Below are 26950 nucleotides of genomic sequence, written 5' to 3' on the forward strand. Positions count from 1 at the left end.
CCCATCCCTGATCCCATATGGATGCACAAATGCAGGTGTTCAAGGATCTCCATTACTCCCAAGCTAAAGGAACATACAAGAGCCCCGATCAGAGAAGTACCTGGAGGTGGTACGGTGGTGGTGAATGTTGGTGTGGGCGTGGAGGTGCTTGAAGTAGTTGGGGTGGGTGTTGGTGATCCAGTAACAGTTGAGAATGTCCCCAGGGTGCTGCTGCTGGTGGTGCTGATGGGGGGCACCGTGGTGCTGGCAGTGCTGGTGGAAGTCTCTCCTGGTCCTGCAGTGGGAGTGGTTGTTGATTTTGTTGAAGGGGATGCCGTGCTCGGTGTCGATGAACCTGGGCCTGTTCGAAACAGCAGGCACAGAGAAAACAGACAAAGGCACAAGATGCATGAGTGGGACTTGATACACACTGAACAGAAATTACACATTAGAGAGCTGCTATAGCAATCAGCCCACTCTTGGCACATGAAAGGCCTCTATCAGTAGCCCTTCCTTTCTGGCCCCAGTTAGCAGACTCCTTGAAATCTATGCACAGACAAGGTCATGGCCCTCCTCCTCCTAGCGAAGAGACTAGGGATGGTCCTGGAAGATAATTCTCACAAAATCAGAAAGACCAGCCAATATTCAAGAGATTGGGCAGAGCAGTGCTTTGGATCTTGATGGGGCTTTCTGTATCTGCCTCATTACATAAAGACCTTACTAACTCATGGAGTAAGAGCTGAGAAGGGAAGCTGTGGTTAGGGAAGGAAGTATACCCAGGAATATGTTCCTGCCTGGTTATCATGGCATTTCCCTGTGCTGCAATGTCAGCCTGATGAAGCAATTCTACACAGCCCCACACAGATAATGCCTCTAGTGATGGCAGCCTGAAGCATGGCCTCCTCTTATCTCACACAACCGGTCATTCCAGGAATGTTGTCTCTAGCAGAAATATAGAACCCCCAAACCTGCATAAGACTTCCTTGCAGCACAGCATGTGCTATAAAGGTTACATGCCTTTAGTAGTCAACAGGCCTTTATTTCTCCAATGGCAAGGTAGAATCAGAGAGTATTTTTCTGTTAAATACCTGGAGATGTTGAAATTACTGGAGTGGAGACTGATGGTACTAGTTCACTTGTGGTTGAAGCGATGTGTGTGGGCGAGGTGGTAATTTCTGTGGGAATCCTGGATGTAGTGGTGAGAGGTACTGTTGTCTTGGTGGTGGTTGAAGTTGCAGTTTGTGGTGTACTAGGTGTAGGTGTAATCTCACAGGGAATTTCTTGCCACTCACAACAGTTTACCCTGATTTCATAATTGTAGCAAAGTTGCCACATAGTTACATCTTGCTCCTCATTTTTACATATTAGTCCATACGAAACATCACACTGCACTTTCTGACCAAGTTCCTCTAAGCTCACATCAGGTTTATCCTCTGCCCTGCATTCAATTTTTTCAGGAGCTTCACATATTTTGTATCCATGTTTTCTTATTTCATCGTATGTTTCATAGTCACCACCATCTTCTTCAGGATTACTAACATCAAACCACTCAGTCCAATCACAGATTAATCCAAAGCATGGAGCTGCAAGAGAAGACAGAGATTTCACATCTGAGTTTACAGAGACTATTCTGAGAAGATCAATTTTTTATTTTTTTCCATTAAGGACTAGAGGAATGCATTGCAATTTGTCATCTTTCCAAAGAAAAGAGTTTTAAAATTGGTTCTATATTACCAGGGTTTTAAACTGGAAGTTTTGCATCAAAATAAAATCACCAAACTGACACATTTAAAGGTTCTTCTTCTGTCTATACCAATAACACTTTTGGAATTATAAAAAATTATTTATTTTTGTTTTAAATATATTTTTCTGTAGTGATTGTCTTTATTGTACTCTTCCTTTAAATATTTCTTTGACATTTTTTAACTCTGATATTTTAAAACTTACTTGTAGTCACTGGATGGCTTGTAGTGGTAACTGAAACAGAACAAAAAGAGATCACTCCATCAGTTTCAAGCTTTCAAAAAATATAATAGTATGTTTAAATATCCTAATTATAATTCTTTGCTGACACTACTGAGAAAATTTCTACTACCCCATTAGGATATTGAGATGCTAACATTTTTGTCAGAATTAGGAAGGCACCCTGTACATTTATAGTTACAATTTCTTCTATAAGAAATAAATAAACTCAAAATGTTAAAATCTTTCTTACCGTAGTGTGATAAAATTGTGTTGCTCTATCTGTGTCATAAGCATTGCTCTGTGTCATCTATAATCCCATATACTTATACATTCAATATTTAAAATACTTTTCTTTAAGAAAACAATTTTTAAATCACATCTCTGTTGAAGATTTACCTGTGGTGGTAAGAGTACTGGTAGGAAATGAGGTTGAAAGGACTGTAGGTGAAGAAGATGTTGGACAAGGGTAGATTTTATCTGGAACCACAGAACCATTTTCTGCACAAATGTATGTTATACATATGTCACCATCCTGTACTTGTGCCACAGTCTGACCCACTTGATAACTCGTTCCATTGATGACACAAGGACACCCTGCAAGAAAGAGCTTTACTGTGCAATTTTTCTACTACCGGGTAAGAGGCAAAGGCAAAATACTTATGGAAAAGAGACCATTTACATGAGTTATGCATGCTTTTTCAGAGCTGCACCTGGAGCTTAGATCTAATATATTGTGCTAATTTATCTTTACATTTAAAGTAACACGAGAACATATTTAATCAAGTCCTGCATAAAACATTTGGAGAAACCAACTTAGAAACTAAGTTTTAAGGTTCTGAGAGAACTAATAATTGTAATTTACTATCTGACAGTTTTCCATAATAACTACATATTCAGGAAGTGCAAACTCTTGTAGTGAAATCCATTAGTTTAAATACAGGACATGGGGAGAAAAAATGAAGGAACATGAGATAAAGGTTGAACAAGAAGTACTAACAGTAAGATTCAACCAAAGCGCTGCCCGATTTTCTTTGTTCAGAACTTTCACTGGCACTGGAGAGAATTATTCTAAATCAATACTAACTCTTTTGCAGAGTTAGACCTAGCAATTCTATGCATTTTTAAACTATTGTTTGTAGAAAACCCCAAACATTATTTACCTGGAACTGGTTTACATTGTATGGATCCTGAGGGGCCACAGACACTAAAAGAAAAATTTTAAAAAATTAAAATGTTGCTGATGTTTTATGACAGCTGTTAGCAGAGCCAAGAGCACAGAAACACAGAAATTTCTTGCTTGATCTTCATTCACACTACTGTGTATTTTTCTGGATACAATATTCTCTAGTATTGTCTATCATTGTTTCATTCAAACTATGTCATCACTTTCATTCTTTAAGTACAACATTTTAAAACTATCATGAAACACATTGTGTTGCAAGTTGCAACAGTACAATAACAACTGTTTTTCAGAGCAGTGAACTTACAGCTAGATAAGGGTCACCATGTGGAGCCAGCAGTATAAGTGCTATCATTAGCAAGGCTCTATGACTGAGCTGTTAGGACTCAAGTATCTCTTTCAGGGCTAGAATAGAGTATTTCAGATTATAGTGATTTCAGAAGTCCAGTTTTAAGTGAGAATGCAAAGCAGAGTAGTCCCTCTCTTCCCAGAGCCATGAAGAATCAAAAGGTTGTTCTAGAGACTCAGCCAGGTTTCATGCCATTATGACATTTATATCACGTCAAAGAGTATAAATAATGAATTTGGTAACACACTTATTATAACAAGGCTACCAACCAGAAATCTGGATGGTTATGGAAAATTATGAAATGCGAGAATATACTAGCTCTTCAGCTGAAGTTTCACCTCTATTTGCTTGAAGCCCAGTAAAGTAAATGAGGGACTTAGCATATATAAATTATTTCCTGAATTACTGCAAGAGTTTTTGTAATTTTTAAATACCATATTGTACAGTTTTCTTCTGTGGGTATTTCATGCCCAGGGGGAACTTGAATTCCATCGATGTAACACCAGCATTGATCTTCAGGCACACATTCTTTTGTCTCTTCATTATAAATAGGCTTGTCCTTAGGACATCTGGGGTAGCAACCTGTTGATGACAAGTAAACCAGTATACAAGAAGAAGAAAAAGTATAAGAAGCTAACTCAGTGATAGGCTACCTTCTGAAGGTAAATGATTCTCACTGAATCAAGCATAGTGAAAGAAATCAAAAACTATTCAAATCAATACTTGAACAATTAGTCTTTCCAAAAGACTTAAACAGTTTTCATTGAAAATACTGGGGTGAGGAGGATTGAGTCAGGGTTTTGTAATGAAAACTAGGGAAGCTATTTTTTCCTACCTATTTCAACATCTTGGAGAAACCCCTAATTTATATTCATTTCTATGGGCAGCTAGTAAGTTTAAGACAAAGAAACATCCTAGTTTTTCTATAGATCACTACATCAACAATACTTTTGTGAGGAATATGGAAGCAAATTCACTAACAAACAAGTTTTTTAATACATTTATTGGAACATAGCACTTGTTTACGTGCCTGTAACAGACCAGGTATCTCCACCTCAAACTGATAATTTATCTGCACTTTTCCATACCCTTGGTCAGTAATCCAAACTCCACTGCAAGGGATTAATTGACTGTCAATTCTCATTGCATTTTTCATATAAATACACTTTAAAAAATATTTAATGTGTCCTGCCTCCAAATAAACTCTTATGAAATCCTCTTCATACTACACTGGAGTTCTACATAGCCTTTAAACTGAAGTACTGTGTAATTAACTGATACTTAAAGTCACATTACACTGCCAGACTGTAATAAAGATGTTCTAACAAAAGTAGGACATGCTCTACATTTCTATTGAAGATAAACAACAAAAATAATTTAGAAAGATAATTGGTTATATAATAATCTGCCTTCTGACACTTTCCAAATCTTTCTAATAATGTAAGACAATCTATTTTAAAACACAGAGGTTTGCTGATTTTTAAAAAATATTTTGGTTAGGAATTTTGGGGGGGGTTTGTTTTGGTTTGGTTTTTTCCCTTGGGTTTTGTTTTGTGGCTTTTTTTTTTTTTTTCATTTTTTCACTAGCAGTTCAAAGCAATGTCAAGCTTGAGGCATTTCTTTTCAATCCCTAAACCGGAGATAAGCGCTTCCAGTCCAGACCAAAAGACTGTGTAGCCAAAAATGTGACTGTTTTGTCCAGCTTTACCATGTGGTAAAACAGAAGACATTTGTAAAGTCATTCACATTCTTGGATCATTGCAGTCACTATAAAATGAAATTCCTTTTCAGTTGTCAAGCACAAGGACTTTCACCTACTAATATGGCATCTACAAATGAAATAGAATCTCTGATAAGAATCCAATATACAGCAGCATCTGTGTGTCTGATATCAAAGATATTTTCCAGGGTAAAGGTAGGAGAATGCTGCACATTAATCCAGTAAAATCAGTATGATCTGATGCATAAATAAGGCTATAAGTTGATGCATATATAAGGTTAAAAAAACCCAATTATCAGTAACTTGCTTCTTTGCCATATAAAAGATTTTTCCTTCCCTGAAATACCTTAAGAAGGGAAAAAATAACCATGGTGTAATAATCTTGCATGTATGAGGATATTACCAAAGCAGAGACCCAGTTTTATGGCTGACAGCATTTTGACTACCGCCCACTGATGTTAATAAATAATAAATTCCATGATAGAAAACATTTATGTAAGACTGGAGACAAATTCAACATAGCAGATTTAGGAACATCTCATCAAGCTGACTGATTATTCCATACTCATTAAAAGGTACACAAAGTTATACAAAACAGAATACAAAAATGGCAAGGAATTTATTACCTTCCAGGTATGGTACTGTAAAGTTGGTGCTGACATTATTAATCATCCTGCAGGTTGTGATGTTACTGCCACAAGGCTCATAGTGCCACTCACACTCATCGCGAGGGTTGTAGTAGTCACAAAATATTGCTGATGGGAAAAAAGAGAAGCTGCTTAAAAACAGGGTTGTCCAAATGCAGTTCTGATCAGGTCTTTAAAGGCACAAGATAAATAAATTTACATGTTAAGCCAGCAAAATTTCTCTTGAGGTATAGGACCTGGACTTTCTGCTACTATGCTTAAACTTAGGGTACAGCAAAACTCTGGTGCCCAAGATTTCTACTAGCAAACTCCTAAAAATTTTTGCAGTATATACAAAATAGTTCCATCTTGCTGTATCACATAGGTTGTGAGTCACCTGCAGCAGGTCAAGAGCAAGCATATGAGTCATTATGGATACAGCTTAAATTCAGCTTAGATGACTATGGACAAAGGAGCTTTTACTAACTTATATATCAGAGTTGACTGAAACTTATAATTTTTTTTTTCACTGACTTCTTACACTGAAAAACAACAATTAGCCCTAATTCTGAAACAGAATGAATTTTTAAAATTAAAGAATTTTATATTTCTGCCATTCTCAAAATTTTTATTTGAGTACTTTTTGGGTAATAAAATTAATTTAAGTACTATCTTACATTGTTCACAACATTAATTAGGTTCATCTACACAGGAGTGCTACATGCTTTTTGCTAAAATCAGATTCCGAATAATTTGAAGAAATGAGAAAGGAAAAAGATAATGGGAGTTGCAGTTCACCAAATATCAACTGGAAGGATTACTTTAAACAGAAAGAGAAAAGTGGAAAAGAGAGAAAGGGGAAAGGGGAAAAGAGGGAAAAGTGAAAATGGGAAAAGGGGAAAAAGAAAGAAGCCCGGCTGAATAAAAGACAACTGAAATATACAAATTTACTAGTCCTGTTTGTTCCCTGATACGCTGTGAAAATAAATTTCATTGTGTAGGCAGCATGACCTTGCAGCAATAGTATTAATGATTTATTTGACTGACTTTCTGACAGCAGCTAGAAAGATACATTTGTGTTTAACTGTTACTCACGGCATATATCAGGAGTTCTCCAGAAAACACAGGCCTCAACCTTGGTACATTCTTGGGCGTAAGCAGCAACTGCAGAACAGAAGCACTCACAATCTCCACCGCTGTCACAAGAGCAGGCATCATGAACACAAGCATCATAGAAAGGAACTGGGTCCACCTGTTGGGGAAAGAAATTATGCCCCAGTTCATCTCCAAATTAGTTTTCAAATAAGTTTAAGAGCTCTTGAGACATGGGAATTCAGCTCAGTAGAAATGAGACCGTTTCTAAGAATTACCAAATCACAAATAAACATTTACAGGCGTGAAGCTGCTCAATATATTTTGGGTAATAATAGACTTAAAAAATACAGCACCTTCATAATTTGCTATGACTGAAAAAAATAAGAGTCCTTGGCAGTGCCCACATTTTCTAACAGAGTTCCATTTTAGCGCTCTCAAATCCAAGTTGAATTGATGCCAGTGAATTCTTATCTTCCAGCAATCTTTGCCAACCAAGTGGTGAGCAACGTCAGAAAGGCTGCTCTACATAGCAAATATGAATATTGTGCTTGTCAGTATTTAGAGTTTATCTAATGACAAATTAGCAAGGCATTTTTTTGCTTGGGACTGCAAGAGGAGAAATTTAGACTGGATTTTAGCTGCTGAAGTAGAAACATATAATAAATTAAATAAATTGACAATTATTTGTGACTTCTCTACTGTGAGTTAAGAACAAACTGTGTATGCTATGGCCATTTGGAGGCACAGTACCGGCACCTGCCTGTCTAAACTGCATGATGTCAGTGATCTCCAAGGAGATCCTTTCTGTGGATTGAACACTACAAGAAGAAGTAGACTCTTCACCAGCACCCTTTCAAGTATAGTATGCATTTCTGTCAGGAGATGGGTCTGATGATTGTAAGGTCTTTCAGAACTTATAATACTGACTGTCTCTCAACAAGAGGTGGTGCAACTGCAGCAAACATGACGTAGACAGGGTAGATTTATGAAGCTGACTTGCAAAGCAGTAGCAGTGAAACTGTGGTGACGAATATGGGTTTGTACAGCTGGGGCTGCCACCACTGCTGACACAGTCCCACTGCCACAGAGGCCCAGTCTACTTCAACTAAGGCTAGGTGAAATGTGCTAACACCTGTAGCTGTACTGAAGACTTAATTAAAGATCCCTCTACTCATTAATTCATAATAACCATCTCTTCATTAATTTCTCATGGTCTCTCTGCTGCTGCAGTAACAGAAATGCACTGTGCTGTCCCATCATCTACTTCCTTCTACAAACCTTGGAGTGACAAATTTTGAAGACTTCGCTCAGGATGATGCTGCATTCTTTCTCTGCCCAGGACTTCCGATGTGGTTTCAAATCACAAGGCTTTATCTCTTCTGTGACATCTGGGCACAAGGGAGACTGTTTCCAGGAATTCCCGAACTTCAGAGCATTGGTCTCCTGCAGTCCGCTCCTTGTTATAAAGTCATTGTTCGACTTGTCATCAAAGTTGCCACACAGACCACACACTTTGCCCTTGAAAAGAAAATTGACATATCCACAGTTTTTAAATATACCATGGAAGTGAGAAACAGGCTCTGGTAAAGTAAGAGCAAAACATTGACATTAAAGATGACGGCTGACTGTCTGTGTAAATGATGACTTTCATCTTTACTCCCAAATCATTTGTACAGAAAATAAATTTTTATTTGTCTGTGTACTCAGCAAACTATTCAGCTGCCATGTCTTCCCTCCTTGAAACCAATTATATCTAGCATATACATTCCATATCTCTGTCTCCATATCCACTTAAAATGCTAAAGAGTGGCCAAGCCTTTTTCAGCTGAGAAGAATTAATTTATTTTCCATTCTTCTCAATTTATCATAGCTCAGCTATTAATATAAGTCTGAGGTAATTCAATTCAGCTCAAAACTGTTTTTTTAAAAAGCTTCTAACATAACGAGCACTATTGCCTCATCCATGGAAAAGAAATTACAGGGACCCCTTTTACTTCAAAGAAAGTACTTCACAATCTACCCTCAGTAGCGAATTTTTGGTAGTGCTATTTAAGGTCCATCAGCCTCTCAAGATATAGTACATCCCTGTTTATACAATGCCTCAATACTCTCCAATTCAGCATGCTGATTTTCAGAAACCAGAACCATCCCCATACAATGCAGAGGGAGTTTGGTTTTAATACAGGGTTGAGATTGCACATAGGTTTCCAAGTGCTTGTCCTGTCAGTTTGCATCCCTAAATTACTTTAGATGGTTGGCTATCAACGTTCACAAACTCAGAGTGTGTTAGATGTTTAGCTCTACTGCAATTATATCCTATGCATTCTCTGCAATGCATTGTGATAGACTGTAAGAAACCCCAGTAGCACCTCTGCAAGCTGTGGTAGTAATAATGCAAGCTAATCAATGTGAAGAGGATATAGAAACTGAACAGGGAGTCAGAATAAAAGAATATTACTGTTTCCTTATCTATTCGTAATACTACTTCAGAAAAAGACAGACAGGTCCTAACTTTGTAATCGGGGCTCAGCTTGACGAAAACAGTAGTCTTCTTATCCCAGATAAGCATCACACCATTGCTAGCCTCAATAACGAGGTAGAGGCCTACTGTCCTGTTCCAATAAAGCACATCATCACCAACATCTCGCTGAATTTCTTTGTACTCTTTGTTCTCCAATTTCAGTTCAGTTTTCTGAAAGATAAAAGGAGAAATATTGTAACAGTAACTTTTATGATGAGAGAAAATATTAGACACTCATAACAATACAATTCATTCTGACACTAATAGCTCAAAGTCTGGGATGACTTTGCAAGATGACGAGTGGTGTAGCACTTGTGTTTGTGAGAGGTTTAATCACCTGAGAATCTACACCTTTACAGACTAATTTGATATGGCCTCTAACACTGGTTACAGCTGCTTTTAGGGATGTGGCTTTGGAGCATTATTTTTTTGGTAATACTTGAATACTGAAATATACTCATTGAGTATCATTACTCACCCCTAGAAACATTTTGATAGCTTTTGAGCAGGTGACTCCTGTAGTTCCACAAGGGACATTCTCTGTGATGATGCTGAATGAGCCGCTGGAATTTTTGTCACCACAAAAATCCTATTGAAAAAGAAAAAAATAAGCATGAGAAAATTAGGTAAAATATTTCATTTTAGTTCAATGTCATAATAATTACAATCATTTAAGTCTTCACAATGTACAAATCATTACTGCTGCTTCAAATGTGAGATCCTATATACATATATTTTTACAGACTCACAATCACATACACAGATTTCTCTGCATACATATAAACAGTGTCTTGGCCTGGGAAAGCAAGTAGGACAATAAAACAAACTGACAAATATATTTTTAAATATAAGTATCTTTGGTTTCTAAACTTAGAATTTGGATTTATTTTGCAACTGATAATGAGTTGTTAGCTATCACTATAAAACAGTTCTGTTACATATAGTTTATGACCACTATATGAGAAGAAAAAGTGACATTCACACAGCCTGCCTGTACTGGAAATATACAATTTCTCCCAGCAGAATGTGTGAAGACCTCAGGAAAAGTGATGGCAGACAATAAAGAATGACAAAACCAAAGAGGAAAGCAGATCTTCAAGGCAATCAAATGCCATTTCAGCCCTCCTGATGAGCATTACCTGAATAGCCACATATTCACAATTCCCATCAAAGTCATAGAATTTTCCATCAAAAGTGATATAATGGCCACTTCCATATATCATACAAGTCCCATAGCACGCATTGGCAGTGCAGCTCCAAACCCCTTTTTGGCAGGTACTAGAAAAGAGTAGAGAAGTTGAATTTTTAGGTATCACCAAGAGTGGACCGTTTAGAAAACTGCAAAACAAACCAAGCAGCTGCCTAATACAATATGATAATGTGCAAAATATCCAAGTCTCAATTTCAACAGTTTTGCCTGGTTTTAAGCTTATAATGTGATTTTTAACTCTGGTCAGCTAAAGATCTTTAGATAACATTTATATTTAAAAAATGAGTGCATTTTCCTAACACCTGATGCCTACTGAAAACAGAGGTAGCTACTGCCTCAAGTATTTTCAGCAGAATCTGTGTTTCCTCAGATAGCAATAAATATTCCTGAAAATAGAAGATGATAGTTGCAGTTTTCGCAGTCCACATAAGCCTAGACATGAGTATTAATACATGGCATAGAATATATTCTAGAAGAGAGTTCAAAATTATAATTTACCAGGTGTTGCAGTCCACTGTTATCTTCTGCCCAGAAGAATACCACTCGTTGTTATGAATGCATGGGCAGTCCTCCTCCTCAACACAGCCTCCTCTGCCATCATCATATAGACCTTCAGGACACACACAGCCTGAGACACACTCTGTCTGGAACTAAAGAATATAAGGAGAAACGGTTACCTTATGATAATGTACTGCATTTTAATTCCACTTCTTCACAAGCACACTTTAAAAACTGCATTTATAACCAAACAGCCTAATATTTATTAGTTTTATAAGGTTCTTCTTTCTAGGTTGGTAATGTTTTTCTTTTCTATTTTGGTTGTCTAAGAACCCAAATCCTATTTCCCTTGGGAGTTACAACTCTACTGAAGACACAGTAAAAAGAAAGAGGAGAGGGAAACTATAAGGGGATTCATCATGAAAATGGCAACAGATTAACATCATTGGGGAGAAAAAACGGAAGATTTAAACCAAAGAGAAATAAACTGTTAGTTACAGCTGTATTTTCTATGTAGCACTCTGTCATTTAGAGAATACAGAATAAAGAAAACATGACCTGAAGAAAACTTGAATACATACATGATTTGTTTGAGGGGTATGACAGCTAAGTTGTACAGGTGTTTGTGAAGTCCATTTTGAGGATGCATCGCAGTCAAAGAAAGTCTTGTTAGAAGAACATTCTTCTACACCTGAAAGGTATTTTGTTGGCTTAGATCAGTCAAGAAAAGGCAAAAGAAATGTGTGTGAAATATGGTAGTTACTGAGACAGAAATCTCAGCAGATGCTCTATCCTTTTGAAAAAAAGAGGCTCAGTGAAGAGAGAACAAAATGAAAATGTGTAACGTTTTACATAGAAAAAAACATATAAAACAAGTAAGTGGAGAATTCAAAAGGAAAGTAGTTTGGTTTTGAAGGTTGGTTACGGTTTTTATTTTATTTTACTTTATAGAATGTCACTTACTTTTCATTCTAGCTCTCACTGAGGTACACTGGACCTTTGCATTTCGGCAAACACTAAAAAAGTGAAGTAAGTAGAAATTAAAAAAAAAACAAACAAGCTCAGTGTCTTCAACTTAAGTCTAAGGATTGGTTTATATAAATTTGAGAGTATTTATCAAAGATGTTCTGCATAATTTCTACTGATATTTCAAGTCAATTGTATTGAAACACAGTCACGAATTTTCACTTGGAGAAAAAGTGTAGCAAGATTTTAGGTCTAATGCACAGAAAAGTTGTGTTTTAAGGAGTAACAGCCTCTTTATTAATCCTTAATATTGCAGTTTTTGATGGCTCAGGAAATAGATAATAATGAAACAGATAAGAATGAGAATTTAAATCAAAGACTTCATTTGGATACACAGTGTATTTTCATGCCTATTCAAGTCACATGCTGCAAATTTGTTGGCCTGTATGCTTCTTCTCCTGGGTGAAGGAAGGTAATAATAGTTTGCACCAATGACTCAGGCAGCAAACAATTGCCAAGGTTCGTGGCAAAATACAACAGAATCGTGAAAAGTTGCTTTCAAAAGCCTATGCTATACTAAATACATATCAAGGGGACCTTCCTCCCACAGAAAACACAAGTGATCTGTCTCTGCCAGAAAAGGAAACAGTAACATAACATATAGTTGGTCTTTTTTCTTCTTTTCACACCTCTGCTTAACAAAGCCCTATTAACAGTGCAGCTTCAAAGTAATGTTTATCTGTGAAGGCCTCCAAAGCAAGTTGCACTTCTCAATTATTGATAAATTAAATTGCAAAAGCATAATACTTTGCTCGGCATGAAGATATTGTGAAATGTATTAAAAATGTTCATTAAGTACCAAAAAAGCTAAGCGCCTTACACCTAACAAACAATTTTTTTAAAGCCTTTTATCCCAACAAACAAGAAGCCACAATAAAACATACCAGCGGTCTCCATCTTTTGTAAAATATTCCCCAGGTTCCAGGTATGATCCCTTGTAATAACATGGGCACTCAGAGACGGGCACACAGTTATCCTGTTTATCCAGGTATGTATCAGATGGGCAGCCACAGCCATCCACAGGAGCAAAGTCTTGCAAGCAATACTTTTCACCATCAGCAAGGGAACGACAGGTTTGCTGGCACCTTGTAATGTTGTAAAGGAAGACTTGATTTCCTTGACAGGCAGACACTTCACTGCCTGGAGGGAAAATAAATAAAATGATAAATAAGAGATGCAGGATGGACAATTTAGCCTTGACATTTCTATTTTGGTTTCCTTGGCTGTGCAGTATGTAATGATAAAAACATTCCCTTAGATTTTATTAAAGTACAAAAATATAAGAAGTGACAAGTAACACTAACCTAACTTTACCAGTCGAAGACTTATTTTTAACTGTTACTAATAGTTCCTTTCATACCTCTATTTATTTCACATACTGATAATCAGAGAGAGAGAGTACAATATAATAAGCTCCTAGTCTCAACAATACCACACTGTTGATGAAAAGCTAGCATGATGATAAACAAAGACACTGATAAACAAAGGCAACATAAAAGCCCTGATGGCTGGGATTCCATTAATCAAATAAATGAGATTATTACTTAAACTAGGGAAAGAAGGTGAAAGTGAAAAATAATGCTCTCTACTTTTAAATATATCATGAACAAATTACAGCTAAAGAATATAACATGAATTAGTAAACATTATAAACATTGCCTCTTTTAGGTCCATTAGACCTTTCTAAGATACTCCAAATCCCTTACCATTGAGATCACTAACAACCAAATTCAGAGAGCGCCTGCTTGTTTCTCGTGGCTAATTAATTCCACAGGGATTACAGTTCCACTACTTACTGCAGACACTGTCTCTCCAGCCTTCCAGTATGATTCCTTTGAAAGCACAGGCTCTCGAATAAGAGGACAGGGCAGCACACAAGCATTCTTCATTATCTTCACAGAGGCATGTGTCATATTTACATTTCTGAAAAAAAGAATGAAAGGGTCAGTAAGCTCACAGGAAACTAATGGGCAATTGCAACTGGGTTGCTACAAAATATCTTGTGTACTTTTCCTGATGTTTATTAATTCCCATGACCAGAGAACAATGGAAGGAATGGACAAAGACCAAAGACTGAAAGTGCTGCTTCATTTCATACACAATGAAAATGTTTGCATGCTTACTTCTAACCTAAGCCAAGCCTCCTGAACTTTTAAAAAATATCCAGCCTCCTGACAACACCTTTTTCAAAGGATATTGATACTGTTCTTTCTCAGTTACAAATTAGAAATGCAGAGATCCACAAAAATTAGAAATCATAATGGCAAAATATTAACCAGATCTTTGAAGATCTTCACAACATTTGAGCTCAGACTGAGTTCCAAGTATAAGAAATAACTTAGGTATTTCTTCTTTTTCCTTAGGTAAGCCTCACTTATGTTCAACACTGACGAGCAGAGGGGAAAAAAAATCATGGAGATTCTGGCATGAAAATGATTTGGTGTTACATTCCAACCAATATATAGGAAACTTTTTTTTCATGACTTTATAGCAGCTAATGTTTAAGGGTAGTCAGTGCACATTTGCATCTCTTGAATCTTCTTTTCAGTTCAAATATCCAATCCAATAAAAGTGTTCATTAAATACAAAATACAAGAAAGCAAACTTCAGCAGCACCCTGTAAGAATCTCATCAGAGGAGATACTTTATATGCATGCTACGCTGCTTGAGTCAATCAATGCAAAGAGTTCACCACCACTTATGGGCAAGCTACTGGGTAATGTCTCAAACATTTGAACAATGTTAAATGTCTATAGTTAACCATCTGAAATAATGCAGTACTAAAAAGTGTGCAAGATTACAATACCTTATAGTATTCTGAAGGATCAATGACTAAGTGACATGTTGCAAAAGGACCTTCTGAGTTTTTCAGCAAAGAACACCAATGCTCAGCATAATTTGCTGAAAAAAAAAGAGAAATTCATCACATTTCCTTATCTCGCTTGTGCCACATCTAGTTACACTGACAGATAAATGCAGTGCAACAATACAAATTAGAAAACTGTGCATTTGGGGAGTGAAGAAACTACATGCAGTCATTGCACGTATATTTCTGTTCTTTGATTCAGAAACATGTAATAATAAAATCAAAACCTGTATCCCACTGCTGTAACTGGTTTACATAGAATTGTGACAGCCCTTTCCATTTGAGTACCCTGAAGCTAAGTTAAACATAAGGATAAACAATACTAGGAAATACAAGCACCTTTACAAATAATATAAATTAATGATCTTGCTTCCCAATCTTCCGGCTCAGGACTCTTCTACAATCACCCCTTAAACTTTCACTCCAGTTTGATGGGAAATGAGTGCTTGTATGTGAACATACGTGCAGATATTAATCTAAAAATTACTGCCTGTTGCAGTAATATCCAGCAAACACTGCTCATTCTGGCAAAAGCCAACCATCTGACTTATTCATCTACTTACCACTTTCAATGCTGAGACTGCAGGGGTCTTCCAGCTTTTCTGCCTGGTCTGTACAGATGGACTGAGCTTTCCATGTGTTCGCAAAGGCAGATCCTGTAGCTTCTACCAGCCCACTGGTTGATTTAAAATCATCACCTTCCATTCCATTAAAGTTTCCACAAAGACCTATTGGAAAAGAAGGTAAAAATTTTACATAATCATTACTCATTCTCATAATAAAAGGTCAAAGAAAAGGGACAACTGGTCACAAACACTAGAAAGAGAAGTTCATACAGCTGATTATTCCACCTCAATATTGATGCAAATGACAAATACTGAAGTTTTAGGAGGCCTATTTTAAATCTTCAACATCTTGAGAAGAATAATCTTCATGAAGATATCTCTGCCTCAGGAGATTACCACCTCAACCTGTAATTTTACGCTTCTGATGATACTGAAAATACAAAAGGCACCAAAAACCTGTTTTTGTGTATAGTTAAAATTAAACTGAATATAGAAGTAAGGAATATTCTAAGAAATATCTGTGTACTGGCACTAGAGTGATAGATCATTTCAATGTGAAAAACTAAAAACACATTTCTAGTTTGCTTGAGTCCATTTGCTTTCAATGATTTGGTTTCTGCTTTCAGCTTCCTCTTCTTGAATCAACAAGTAGCATGAGTTATCTCTCATGTAAAAAGTACATGAATCCTCAGCTGTGGAACAGCATGACTTTGCTTCCTCTTTGAATAGACACTTGCCTTGAATTTTTCCTTCAGCTGATTGATCCACAGTCACAAACAGTTGCATGACTGGAAGCAGCTGGATCTGCACCTGAAGCTCGAAAGGTGTTTGTACAATAAGGTAGTTGGAAGATGGTTGGAATATTGTGAAGCTGGCTGAAAAACAAAACATGAACCGTGCAGTAAATACACACACAAGCTGCCAGAAGAAATACTTTTTATTAGATTCTAAGGTATCACCTGTCATGAAAACTCTGAGACCAGGATCAAATTAATAATATTTTTTTCCTTTAAAAATCACTGGTCTACTAGATATGATGATGGTCCTCACTAATTTAAAAAGCTGATTACCTGTAGTGACTCTTCTCTGGCATCAGAACCAAATGGCATACCCACACCATGTAGCCAAATTTGGAAAGTGCTAAATACCTCTCTTCACAGGCAAGGTAAATTATCTGCTTTAACTTTCCGTCATGGCAATTTCTCTTTCCCAAGCTACGTGCCAAAGTATGTTCAAGAGGTACGAAAAAAGTGAAAGGACTTTTTTTCAGTCATCCACTCTATACAGAGTCAGTGATCCCATTAAATCCTCAGATGTCTATTAAATCATATTCATCCCCAACTTGTTACCAAATCTGAATAAATTTCCTATGCCACTCTTCCACTTTTGCCTAGGAAAAAAAACATTCCTATATGAGAAGTCAGGTGTGACTGGAGATACAAGGCTGTGTCACTTACCTGACACATGAGGCACATTCACTGTCATCTCATTCAGTAGCACACTGCCATCGGATCTGAAAACCACCACCTGTACAATGGCAAATAGAATCAATGAGGTTCCAAGTACTGAGAGCAAAAGGAACTAATAAAAGGGAAATCAACAAGAAAGGCCTTTTGCACATTTAGGCTGTGACTAGAACTTTAAATTTTTGAAAAGAAGAAACCATCTGAAAATTTAAATGGCAGCAGACCTGTAGGATACAAGTACAGTTTTGTCTTGCTATTCAGTGTTTCGCTCACATCTGCCTACAACAGTAATGAAATATAAAACTCATTTATATTGGGCACTTTGGTTTCAGCAAGTAAAAGAAAATATTAGGTCTTCAGGATCTGTAGCAAGTTCCTATTCCTTATAAAAGCATGTGCCACAGCTTCAGTGAAATGGTTTAGTATGATTCCGGCATGGTCAGAAAGCAGTTTATTAAACTTCCTCATAAAATGCTAGTCTGTACACACAGAAACATAAAATTATTGGTTTCTGATTCAGTTTTCTTTTGTTCTAGTTATGCTGGCAAAGACATGGAAGTCCAGAAATACATGAGGAAAATTATGTGTACATGTGTGTAAAATTATGTATAAATATAATCTATATATTACCACAACCAAACAGAATACTAAATTGAATATTTGAGAAGGTTGCATTGTATCAACATTCAAAGATAGGATTTCTTCTGAAAAATATCTATAAAACTATATCTGAATAAAGTAAAATACTGTGAGGGGAAGAAGAATGGGATTCTTGCTTCCAGATATCTGGAATACTGTGAGAATAATCATATAGCACAGAGCAGAGGAGTGAAGAGGGGAAAATGTCAGCTGTTTTGAATTTCACCTTTTGTTAAGTTTAGGTCTATTTTGGATTCTCGAGGCAGAAACCTGAGTTGTTCTTTAGCCTGTCTGAGGTGCCTTATCTATCCACAATAACAACTCCAGAAGAATTAACTGTTCCTCCACAATAAGGGAAATATGCTGATTTTCAACATATCTAGCAGAACCCATAGAACAAAACTTACATTTTTTTTGTTATCCACTAACAACACAACAGTCTTCAAGCAGGTCTGCCTGTCTGTGGAGCCACAGGGAGTCAGCTCTGCCAGGAGAGCATAACTGTCATTTGCAGTATCCTACAATCACAGGGAAATAAATGTCCATTAGTCCAATCAAAAAATCTCACGAGATTACTTCCAAACAAAAACTAAATTTATCTGTCACAATAACTTTGCTACAGACCTTAGCTATTAAGACCACCATATCAGCACTAGTTCTTACAGCTGAACATTCTTTCAAACAAATTCAGAGGCATGGTTTCTAGTTCAACAAGATTTTTGCCATTCTCTAGAAGAATAGGCACTAGATATTTTGGGGACAGATGAATGAAAGAGCTGCCTACCTCATTTCCCTAGCTGACTTCAATACTCAGACAGAGAAACAGCTATTACAGAACTGACTGAGAATTTCTGATCCTGAAATCTGCCAATTTTTGCAGTTTACCTGTCCATGTAGCCAGAGTGACTTTTTGATACACAAAGGACTCCACTGGATAATGACAGCATAGCTATCAGACTGAGTTAATCACCATTGCAATAAGTCCCCAGCGTCCCCCTAGGGCTATTACAGCCAGCCCTGAACTCTATAGCACAACTTAGAGCATTTCTGCTTCCCTTACCCCCGTGAAACAAAACAATAACTCACAGCTGTTACATATCAGCCCACAGACACTTGTATATACTCTACAAGAGAACAGCCCTACAGTACACAGTACCTTGGCCAATACATAGTAACAGTCTCCATGGAAGGTGTATTTCTTCCCATCAAAGGTCCTAATATGGGAACCTCCTTCCACTGAACATGTGCCTGGACAAGGTAAATCTTTGCACGTCCATCTGCCTGAATTACAGGTGCTATAAACAGACAAATAATAAAAAAAAAATGCTCGTAGGTATTACAGGAGCTGAGAGCACTGAAAGCATCAGTATACCTAGTAAACAGCAAGATATCCCCAGGTTGTTTAAAACTGTATCTTTGACCATTTCCTTAAGATTTGCCCTGGCATATTCCATAGATTCAAGAAAACTTTTCAGAAATTTGATTCTACAGACGTGCAACATAAACATCAGGTTCAGAATGTTTTCAGGACGTCTCTTATGATCAAGTGGAAATTTGAAGAACACCGACCCACTTACAATCATTCAAAGAAAAGCGTATTAACAACCAGGATCCTTACCATTCTTCACATTCATTGGAAATGTTTTCTCCAGGTGCATACTGCTTTCCAAGGAGTTTGCAGTAGCATTGGCTAACAGGTACACAGCCTTTTCCAGTAATATCATCATACACAGTTCCTGTAAAGCACAACATTAACTATTCCAGCTCTTTTTGAAACAAGCAATTTCCACAGAGGAGAAACTCTCAACTTGCCACACGCTGAGTTTATCAAAATTGTGAAGAATAGTGTTTCTACTTTTTGTAATGTAAGACACATGAAAAACACTTTTATCCACCTTTGAAAATCCAAATCTATTCATTTATAGAACTATACACAGATAAAAAAGCTTACTGTAAGTATACAGGAATGATCTCAGAATGTTATATGTTTAGATTTTCAGTCCTTCTGGCATATTCTGAAGACTATCATTGTAATCTTTCCCAAGGTTGACAGTAAATCTGAGAATTTCAATCTCAGTCCCTAATTGACACTCTGGTAAATTATGTCCTTTGTCTCAGAATTATTCAACCTAAAAAGGCTGATTTTCTACATATTATCAGAAGTTCACTTATTGAGAATTAAAAAGCAGATTTCCTACATGTCATTGTGTTAATATGTTTGAACTATAAAATAATTGATTAATTAATCAATTATGACTGCCTCAAAAAAACCTTATGGTTATGTTCCCCTAGAGGGGAAAATAAGGAGAGCAGTACTCATTTTTGAGATATAATTTGACTATATTTAATATTTTAGCTATGATCTTCTTTGCCAGAGCTCTTGGTTTTGTTCCACACACAACAGGTAGAATAACACTTGCCTTCAGGGCAGAAACAACCATCCATGTAGTGTTCCTCACAAAGGCTGCTGATGTCCAAGTGTGAGCAAGTATCTGTGCAGGGTGAGCTGCTTTCTCTATAGACCATGGTATCAGGACAGGTCTTGGCTGAAAGAATAAGAAAGACACCAGGAATTATTTGAGTGGAATATCCATAATCCCTCAGAAACCACAGATCATATACCCTATTCCTCTCAAGCCAGTGATGTCTCAAGCCAGACTCCACCTGGCAAAGCATGTTCATCTATTTCTGAAGTGCTTTCCCTGTTTCATACATCTATTTCTTTTGGTTTCAAATAGATCAAATTATCTCGGTCATCAGCAGTATCAGCCCTCTCGGTCTTACAATGGGAACTGAATTTCTGCTTGCTGAAAAGGATTTCTTAATAACAAGGGTAATAGAAGAAAAAAAAAAGAGGGAGAACAGATTATGTAACTTATTGTACTCCTGGAATAAAATTTATAATATACGCCAATGGTTTTGTAAAGAAGCAATGAATTTAAATGTTTCGTGGTTCTACATCAACGAAATATTTGGGTCTTTGTAAAATTTGTATCGTTGCTTACGGCAAAAGCTCTGCGTCCTCCATTCACCCGGCCGGCCACCGGCGTGCGAACACTGGCGAGAATACTCAGAGATGGTGCTGCAGATGCAGAAGGAGTCCTCAGCGCCATTACAGGCACACTTGTCCTGCATGCAGGCTTGGATGTACGTTTCCAAATTAAGACGGAACCGACAATCAGCAAATGCAGAGGAAGTCAGCAGCCTCTCACACTCGTCACGCTAAGGAGAAAGAGTAATAATGTTTGAGAGATTTGTAAACATCTGAGCTTCTGGTCACCTCCTATCTTGTATAAAAACTGTTGTCTTCTGAACAGTTATTCAAGAAAGGAAAAGTAATCATTTGCCCTGGAATGGACAGTCTTCCAAGCTCCTTGCAACTAACTCCCCGTAGCACGAGGATGTGTCCATGCAAGTGAAGTTCACCAGTAGGAATACTCACATGCTCGTTACAGCTTGGAAGAGCCTGAGTTTCATCTGGATCTTCACATTTGGCATTGGGTTTGCTGATCTTCTGCAAATTCCCATATGTAATTGAATTGTAGCTTGTATCTATGAAAAAAAAATTTGGAGAACTTGCTGAGCCCCAAAAATTGACCACAAGTTGCATCTGATTCATGGGATTCTCCTGATCAAGGAAAACAATTACTATGGTGTCAAACACACGTCAGACACAAGTATCTGCTCTGAATTGTGTTTAACCATGCTTGAAAATGTAAAGGGGAAGAAAGAAAAGAAGGCTAGTCGAGAAAAGAACAATAAGATTCACCTGGAATAAAATAACCTTAGACCAGGAATGCAGCACTGGAACATGATGCTTAGTCTGGAGCAATCACAGAAATCTCTCAAGTGAAATTTGCTCTCCTGTGATGCTTCTATGTACAATGCTTGTCACCCTATGTTCTGTGACAACTGTCAGTATGGTAGAATGACTCACCTCCCTTGATAAACTCATTGTAGATTGGAATTCCATTGTAATCCCCACAGAGGCCACAGGTTAGGTTATTAAATTTGTTGTCCAGCTCCACCTAAGTAATGGAAAGAAAGAGGAAAAACATAAAAGAATTCTCTTTTTTTTTTTTCCCCTACTGGGATAGAGAAATATTCCAGGAAACAACAATAAAAAGTTCTTTGATTAAACTTACCATCAGTGCATCCTGCTGATTCCACATCAGAACCATGCCTAATTTGGCATAAATTTTGGTGTAAATGTCACTGCTCTCAATGAGCAGACCAGAGCTGTAGTAAGGTGTCTTCACACTAGGAAGAAAATTAGAGATTTTACATTAGTTCAGAAACATAAGGCTTGACATGAATGTCTGTAATAAGCCAAATACCCTAAGGAACAGAGAAACCAGCCTCTGACTACCTCATCCTGGCTGCACAGGATGCCTTGTTTTAATGAGGCATAAAATATCTCTCTCCGACACTTGGGACAATAACTCATTGCCTTTAAAAGGCAAAGCTATTTCAGAGGCAAAGCTTACCCAAGGGTACAGGTCCTTTGATGAAAAAATCAAAATGTCAGATGTCTTCAACTTAATCAAAGGAAAATCCATCATCATTGTGCTATTAACAGAGGATATTCAAACACTCACTAAAAATTTACTTCCATGAAGGAAGCTACAACATAAATGAAAGCTTTTCTTTACCAAAAGATCTGATAACCCTTTCAGAGAGAATGACTGCTCCTTTGGAAAGAACTTCCTCCTCCAAAGAGTTCAAAAAGCACAGGCAGATACAGGGATTGCCAACAAAATTTTGAAAACAAAGGAGCATTTAAGAGGAATTGAGTAGTTATTTCAGTAGTTAGTTACTTAGTTTTTGGTTGACAGAATGGTGACAGAACATACTTTGCAGAGAGTTGAGCATAGATATTTTTGTGTGATAAAGAATCAATTCACCAGATCTCTCTCCTGATTTTGTATGTCTGCCTTACAAATCAAACTGGACTGCTGAATTTCATTCAGCAATAAAGGGATTATGGCAAGTAGCCTCATCCTATAAAATCTAGAGAACTAGAGTCTGTTCAAACAGAAGTAGTGTAAAGTGAAATCCAGTCAAAATAACTGGCTCATTTTCTACAGATTTGTCAATATAATTGCTATCCATCAGGATTCATGCATGTGTATGTATATCTCCTCTTAACTAGTCTCTTGACTGGGAGAGCTTTATCTCCAGAATTCCTGTCACTGGGATTTTTCCAATTACTTACCTTACACATTTTTAACATGGCCAAATGATTTACACATCTAAATACCAGGTGCAAACACAGAAACAATTATTTCTACTTTTGAATGCATTGTTCATCCTCTGGGCAATGAATTCTTGAGAGATTACGTTTTTCAAGAGGGATTATAAAACATTGGGCATCTTTTCACCTTTCAGCTACCACTGCATGGAATATTTATCTTGTTTTCTAATTCTAGGACATTCACTCAATCAGTGGATCAGGTACCCTAAGGCAAATTCATACCTTTTTCTACTTTACACTTTTCATTTTAGTACTGTGAAATGCTATTTTACATGATAATGGATCATGTATCATTTAAAGATCAATATGGAAAATTCAGTTTTAAAAAAACTAAATTCCCCAGGCAGCAAAAACCTGTTCAGAAGTGAACCATTGTTTTATGAACACTATCTAAGACAAAAAGAGGTTTAAAAGAAACAATTTTTAAAGGATTTCTAAACTTGCTTTTTATTGAGTTCAAGACCCAAGTACCCAATAAAAAGCTTTTTCAAGTTGGGGAAACAATGCATTTTTTAAATATTTCTGTCATTTTTTTATGCATTCTGGTATGACCTTTGGGAAACTGGATGCTATTTTCAACCTTTGAACATATTTTCATTGTAGTGGCTTCCAAACTTTAGAGCAAAAGTTGAAATCTCGGCTAAACCAAGTCCTACAATGGCAATAAAATAGATTCTTTTTTTTTTTTTTTAATTATGCTAAAACATACTAATAGCCAGTTTCTTCAGAATCTTCAGACCTATTTCCTAACTTATGAGTTGCCTCACTTGTTTCAGTGAGTATATATACACACACTGAAAGGTTAGGCTAATGATAGGAAAGACTAGATTAAGACAGTACTTGGCATCAGTGATGCTGTCGGACTAGTTTCTTGTGTAGCCATGTTACAGAAGGAGAAAAACACTGTTGCTTACTGTGAAAAAGCACATATTGCCACATGTAAATTAGTGTAAATTTTGACCTGTGTTATATCTGTTAAAATCCCTTGAGAAATGGCCATTGGATCTTAAAGACTTATTTATGAAGATCAGAAAAAAACCACCACTCTACTGTCACAAAACAAGAGGAAAAGACCCCAGAGAAATGCATCTCTTTTTTCATTATTTGCTAGACCATCTGCTAAGGTAAATTCAGGGTGATGCCACAAAACAAAGGAAGTTATGTCATTTTATGCCAGTGAAAGATCTGGCTCATGACCTGCATTGTTTCCTGCACAACTGGAAGAACAATTCACTCAAACACCTCTTCCTTACTTTCATTTAAATAATCCCTTGTGCAAGTGTAGGAATGACGATTAACATTAAAGCACCGCCACAAAACAATTTTTATGCTGGATTTCAAAAGGCTTTTTTTTTTTTTTGGATTGTGGAAACGCTTTGTAGAAGTTACCATAATGGTATATAGACAACTGTAAAGAATCAATCCTGCTTTTATCTTCCCAGCACATTTTTCTGAAATACTTACATTCGCCCATCCACCACAACCAGTTTTGGTTTGAGGTACACCGTGACATCCTTGATTTTTAGCAGAATATACTGGATTTCAGGGTGGTTATCGCTGTTCAGAGCACGCTGGATGTGGACAGAGAACTCTGCGTAAGAATCGCTGCAGTCAGAAACAAAATTATACTCGCAAACGCCAGGGAATTGGTAGATGTCTCCGTCAAAGGTTTTGAAATGGTCGTTTCCCCAAGTGCTGCAGACATAGTGGCCGTGGTTTCTTGTTCTTCCTGTTAAGTGATGAAAAAAAATAGACATGAAAAAAGTGCAATAAACAAGCTAATGTAAGAAAATGTAAGTGTTCCATTTTACAGTAGAAATCACTTGCAATTATGTGCACAGTGATTCCACAGATTTCAAGCCTGATCAAGTATCTGATCAACACGTACTAGAAAAAAAACAGTTAGGAAAGCGAGAAAGTACCACCTACTCTAAAAGGAAATAGTTTAAGTATTATGAAAGGACTTGTGCACAACAGCAGATTTAGGAAACTATTTCTTTTCCTAAAAGCAGTAGTGATTTCTATTACTACAGAATAGAAATTCTTCAGAAGATATAACCATGATAGGAAGAAAAATAAAGTTTTTGCAATAGCCAAAACTAAAGATGATTTATTCCCTTCCCAGCCATCTATACTGACTAATAATACAAGTTAACACAATATCTAATAAATCTCCAGGTACTGTAGATTAGGGGTGAATCATACAAGCTAAGTATCCACGGGAAACTTGACATGTCTCTCATTTTCACAAGATTTTCTTGCACTGTTTACTATGAGAAAGCAAAACTGCTAACACAACCTCTAGGTTACTGTGCTTTGATGGTATCAATCATGCCAGATACAAGCTGCTATCCTTCTCTCCCCAGATGGAAGGCTGCACAGAGATTCTTCTGGAGCTCACAGCTGGGATACCAAATGCAAGGTAATGCTTTCCTCTCATTGCTGATTTCAAGACACAGCAGACCAAGCTCAATACCCCAAACCTGACCACTGGACAAAATTCATCACCTATTCCACTAAAAAATAATTTTTTGTTTTCAGTGTAAGTGTTTCACTTTAACACTTCAAAGTTGATAACAAATGAAGTTAGAGCTTTTACAGCAGGATTATTAATGTTCTAAATGGCAAAATTAGCTTTGTCCAATGTTACTACATTTCCTTTTGAAGAAAGAATTTATGTTGTTCCAAGTAACAGAAGGCACAGTCATCCACCTCCCTCATTGCTGTAACAATGAACCTCTCAAACTTCTACAGTTGCTTTCTGCAAAGTAGTTGCCAAACCTAGGAAAGACTCAACACATCGAAAGAAAAGTAACATGGAAAATATTTTCCAAGCACATCAAACTAGATATAAACGCAGCAGATATAGGAACTAATGTCTCCAAAGAAAGAAAGCCAACCTATGTTGGCTGAGTCATGCTGCCTCAGTATTTGAAAGCTTAAGAAATTTAAAGCATCCTAAAACTGCATTATTTAAGTGCATTATTTAAATGCACTGCCTCCTTCTACCTCTGCAGTGGTATTTTAATTCTCTCCCTCTTTTCCAGGAGGCAGTCTGCTACTATTTCATTTCTAGAGCTTACCTTTTCTGATTTCATGAGCATAGGAAAGAGCCAGCCAGAGTATGAAAAGGCTGGCCACTCTTAGCCCCATGGTGGCTAAGGTGGGTGACTGGGCAACTCCACTGAAAACTCTTCTTTATATATTATCCACTGATGCAATTGATTCTGTCACAGGGGAGGAGATACAGAGGGAGGAGGAAAGAGGAGGGGTGAAAAAACAGGTGTGATATTTACTGAAGATAAGAAGTAAACAGATGCATTTTTCACCATAAATGAAGGAATTCAACAGACAGGAAATAGTATAATATTGATTCAGTAACCATGCCGGGTTTTATTGCTCTATTTCATCTACAGGATGCTGTGCTTTTAAATCCTTCAAATGCTCACGCCAAGTTTAACCTTCAGTAACTCCTATAGCAAATAATGAATTTTGGGGTGGCTGAACAAAGAAATCCCTTGACAAAATTTTAGGGTGAAACCTTCAAACAGTGGCTTCAAAACCAAGGAATTTTTCATTTTCCACCATCACAGAGAATGACTTCTGTAAAAATTAAATCATTCATGTGAAGCTCCTTGTAGCTAACAGTAACCCTTACAAATAAAAATGGTACATCATACATTGTAAAATTATTCTGCTGGCAATTGTTTGATTTCTTTAATTTGTAAAGCTCTGGGGAACATCTAAACCAAAATACAGCCCATACTGTATATTGTGCCCAAGACATAACTGAGATGGGGTAACAAGGTAAGTTCAAAGAATTCACAGTAAAAGAGGTCCTCTTTCGAACATTGTCAAGGTGCAACAGAAAGTTCATCAAAAAGATTGTAGAGACTCTCCCATCATATTAAGCTTTAGGGAAAAAAGAAGGGAAAAAAAAAGGAAAAATGGGAAAACATTACTGTCCATAATCCCCCTAAATATTCTTGC

The 26950-nt window shown here is 37.0% G+C and overlaps 1 protein-coding gene across 1 annotated transcript in view; it reads right to left on the reverse strand.

Annotated features, from left to right (window-relative positions):
• MUC2 (mucin 2, oligomeric mucus/gel-forming) overlaps positions 1-26115 on the reverse strand; it is a 55943-nt gene extending 29828 nt beyond the window's left edge. The window contains exons 1-31 of the mRNA XM_039381202.1: positions 26044-26115; positions 24425-24689; positions 21852-21966; positions 21644-21734; positions 21149-21258; positions 20712-20928; positions 20127-20252; positions 19325-19442; positions 18863-19001; positions 18114-18224; positions 17059-17128; positions 16339-16476; positions 15599-15763; positions 14976-15070; positions 13962-14092; positions 13054-13305; positions 12107-12159; positions 11725-11834; positions 11144-11295; positions 10575-10713; positions 9914-10024; positions 9427-9606; positions 8193-8432; positions 6915-7071; positions 5820-5948; positions 3908-4055; positions 3105-3148; positions 2341-2538; positions 1927-1956; positions 1068-1562; positions 101-409 (exon numbers count right to left, since the gene is read on the reverse strand). Coding sequence (XP_039237136.1) covers positions 101-409; positions 1068-1562; positions 1927-1956; positions 2341-2538; positions 3105-3148; positions 3908-4055; positions 5820-5948; positions 6915-7071; positions 8193-8432; positions 9427-9606; positions 9914-10024; positions 10575-10713; positions 11144-11295; positions 11725-11834; positions 12107-12159; positions 13054-13305; positions 13962-14092; positions 14976-15070; positions 15599-15763; positions 16339-16476; positions 17059-17128; positions 18114-18224; positions 18863-19001; positions 19325-19442; positions 20127-20252; positions 20712-20928; positions 21149-21258; positions 21644-21734; positions 21852-21966; positions 24425-24689; positions 26044-26113 — 4708 coding nt within the window. The 5' untranslated portion in view covers positions 26114-26115. The remainder of the gene's footprint in view (positions 1-100; positions 410-1067; positions 1563-1926; positions 1957-2340; positions 2539-3104; positions 3149-3907; positions 4056-5819; positions 5949-6914; positions 7072-8192; positions 8433-9426; positions 9607-9913; positions 10025-10574; positions 10714-11143; positions 11296-11724; positions 11835-12106; positions 12160-13053; positions 13306-13961; positions 14093-14975; positions 15071-15598; positions 15764-16338; positions 16477-17058; positions 17129-18113; positions 18225-18862; positions 19002-19324; positions 19443-20126; positions 20253-20711; positions 20929-21148; positions 21259-21643; positions 21735-21851; positions 21967-24424; positions 24690-26043) is intronic.
• Between the last annotated feature and the right edge of the window lie 835 nt (positions 26116-26950).

The sequence above is a fragment of the Pipra filicauda genome, unplaced genomic scaffold (assembly GCF_003945595.2).
Source record: "Pipra filicauda isolate LSUMZ 115617 unplaced genomic scaffold, ASM394559v2 scaffold217_size2002032_pilon, whole genome shotgun sequence".
Taxonomy (NCBI): Eukaryota; Metazoa; Chordata; class Aves; order Passeriformes; family Pipridae; genus Pipra; species Pipra filicauda.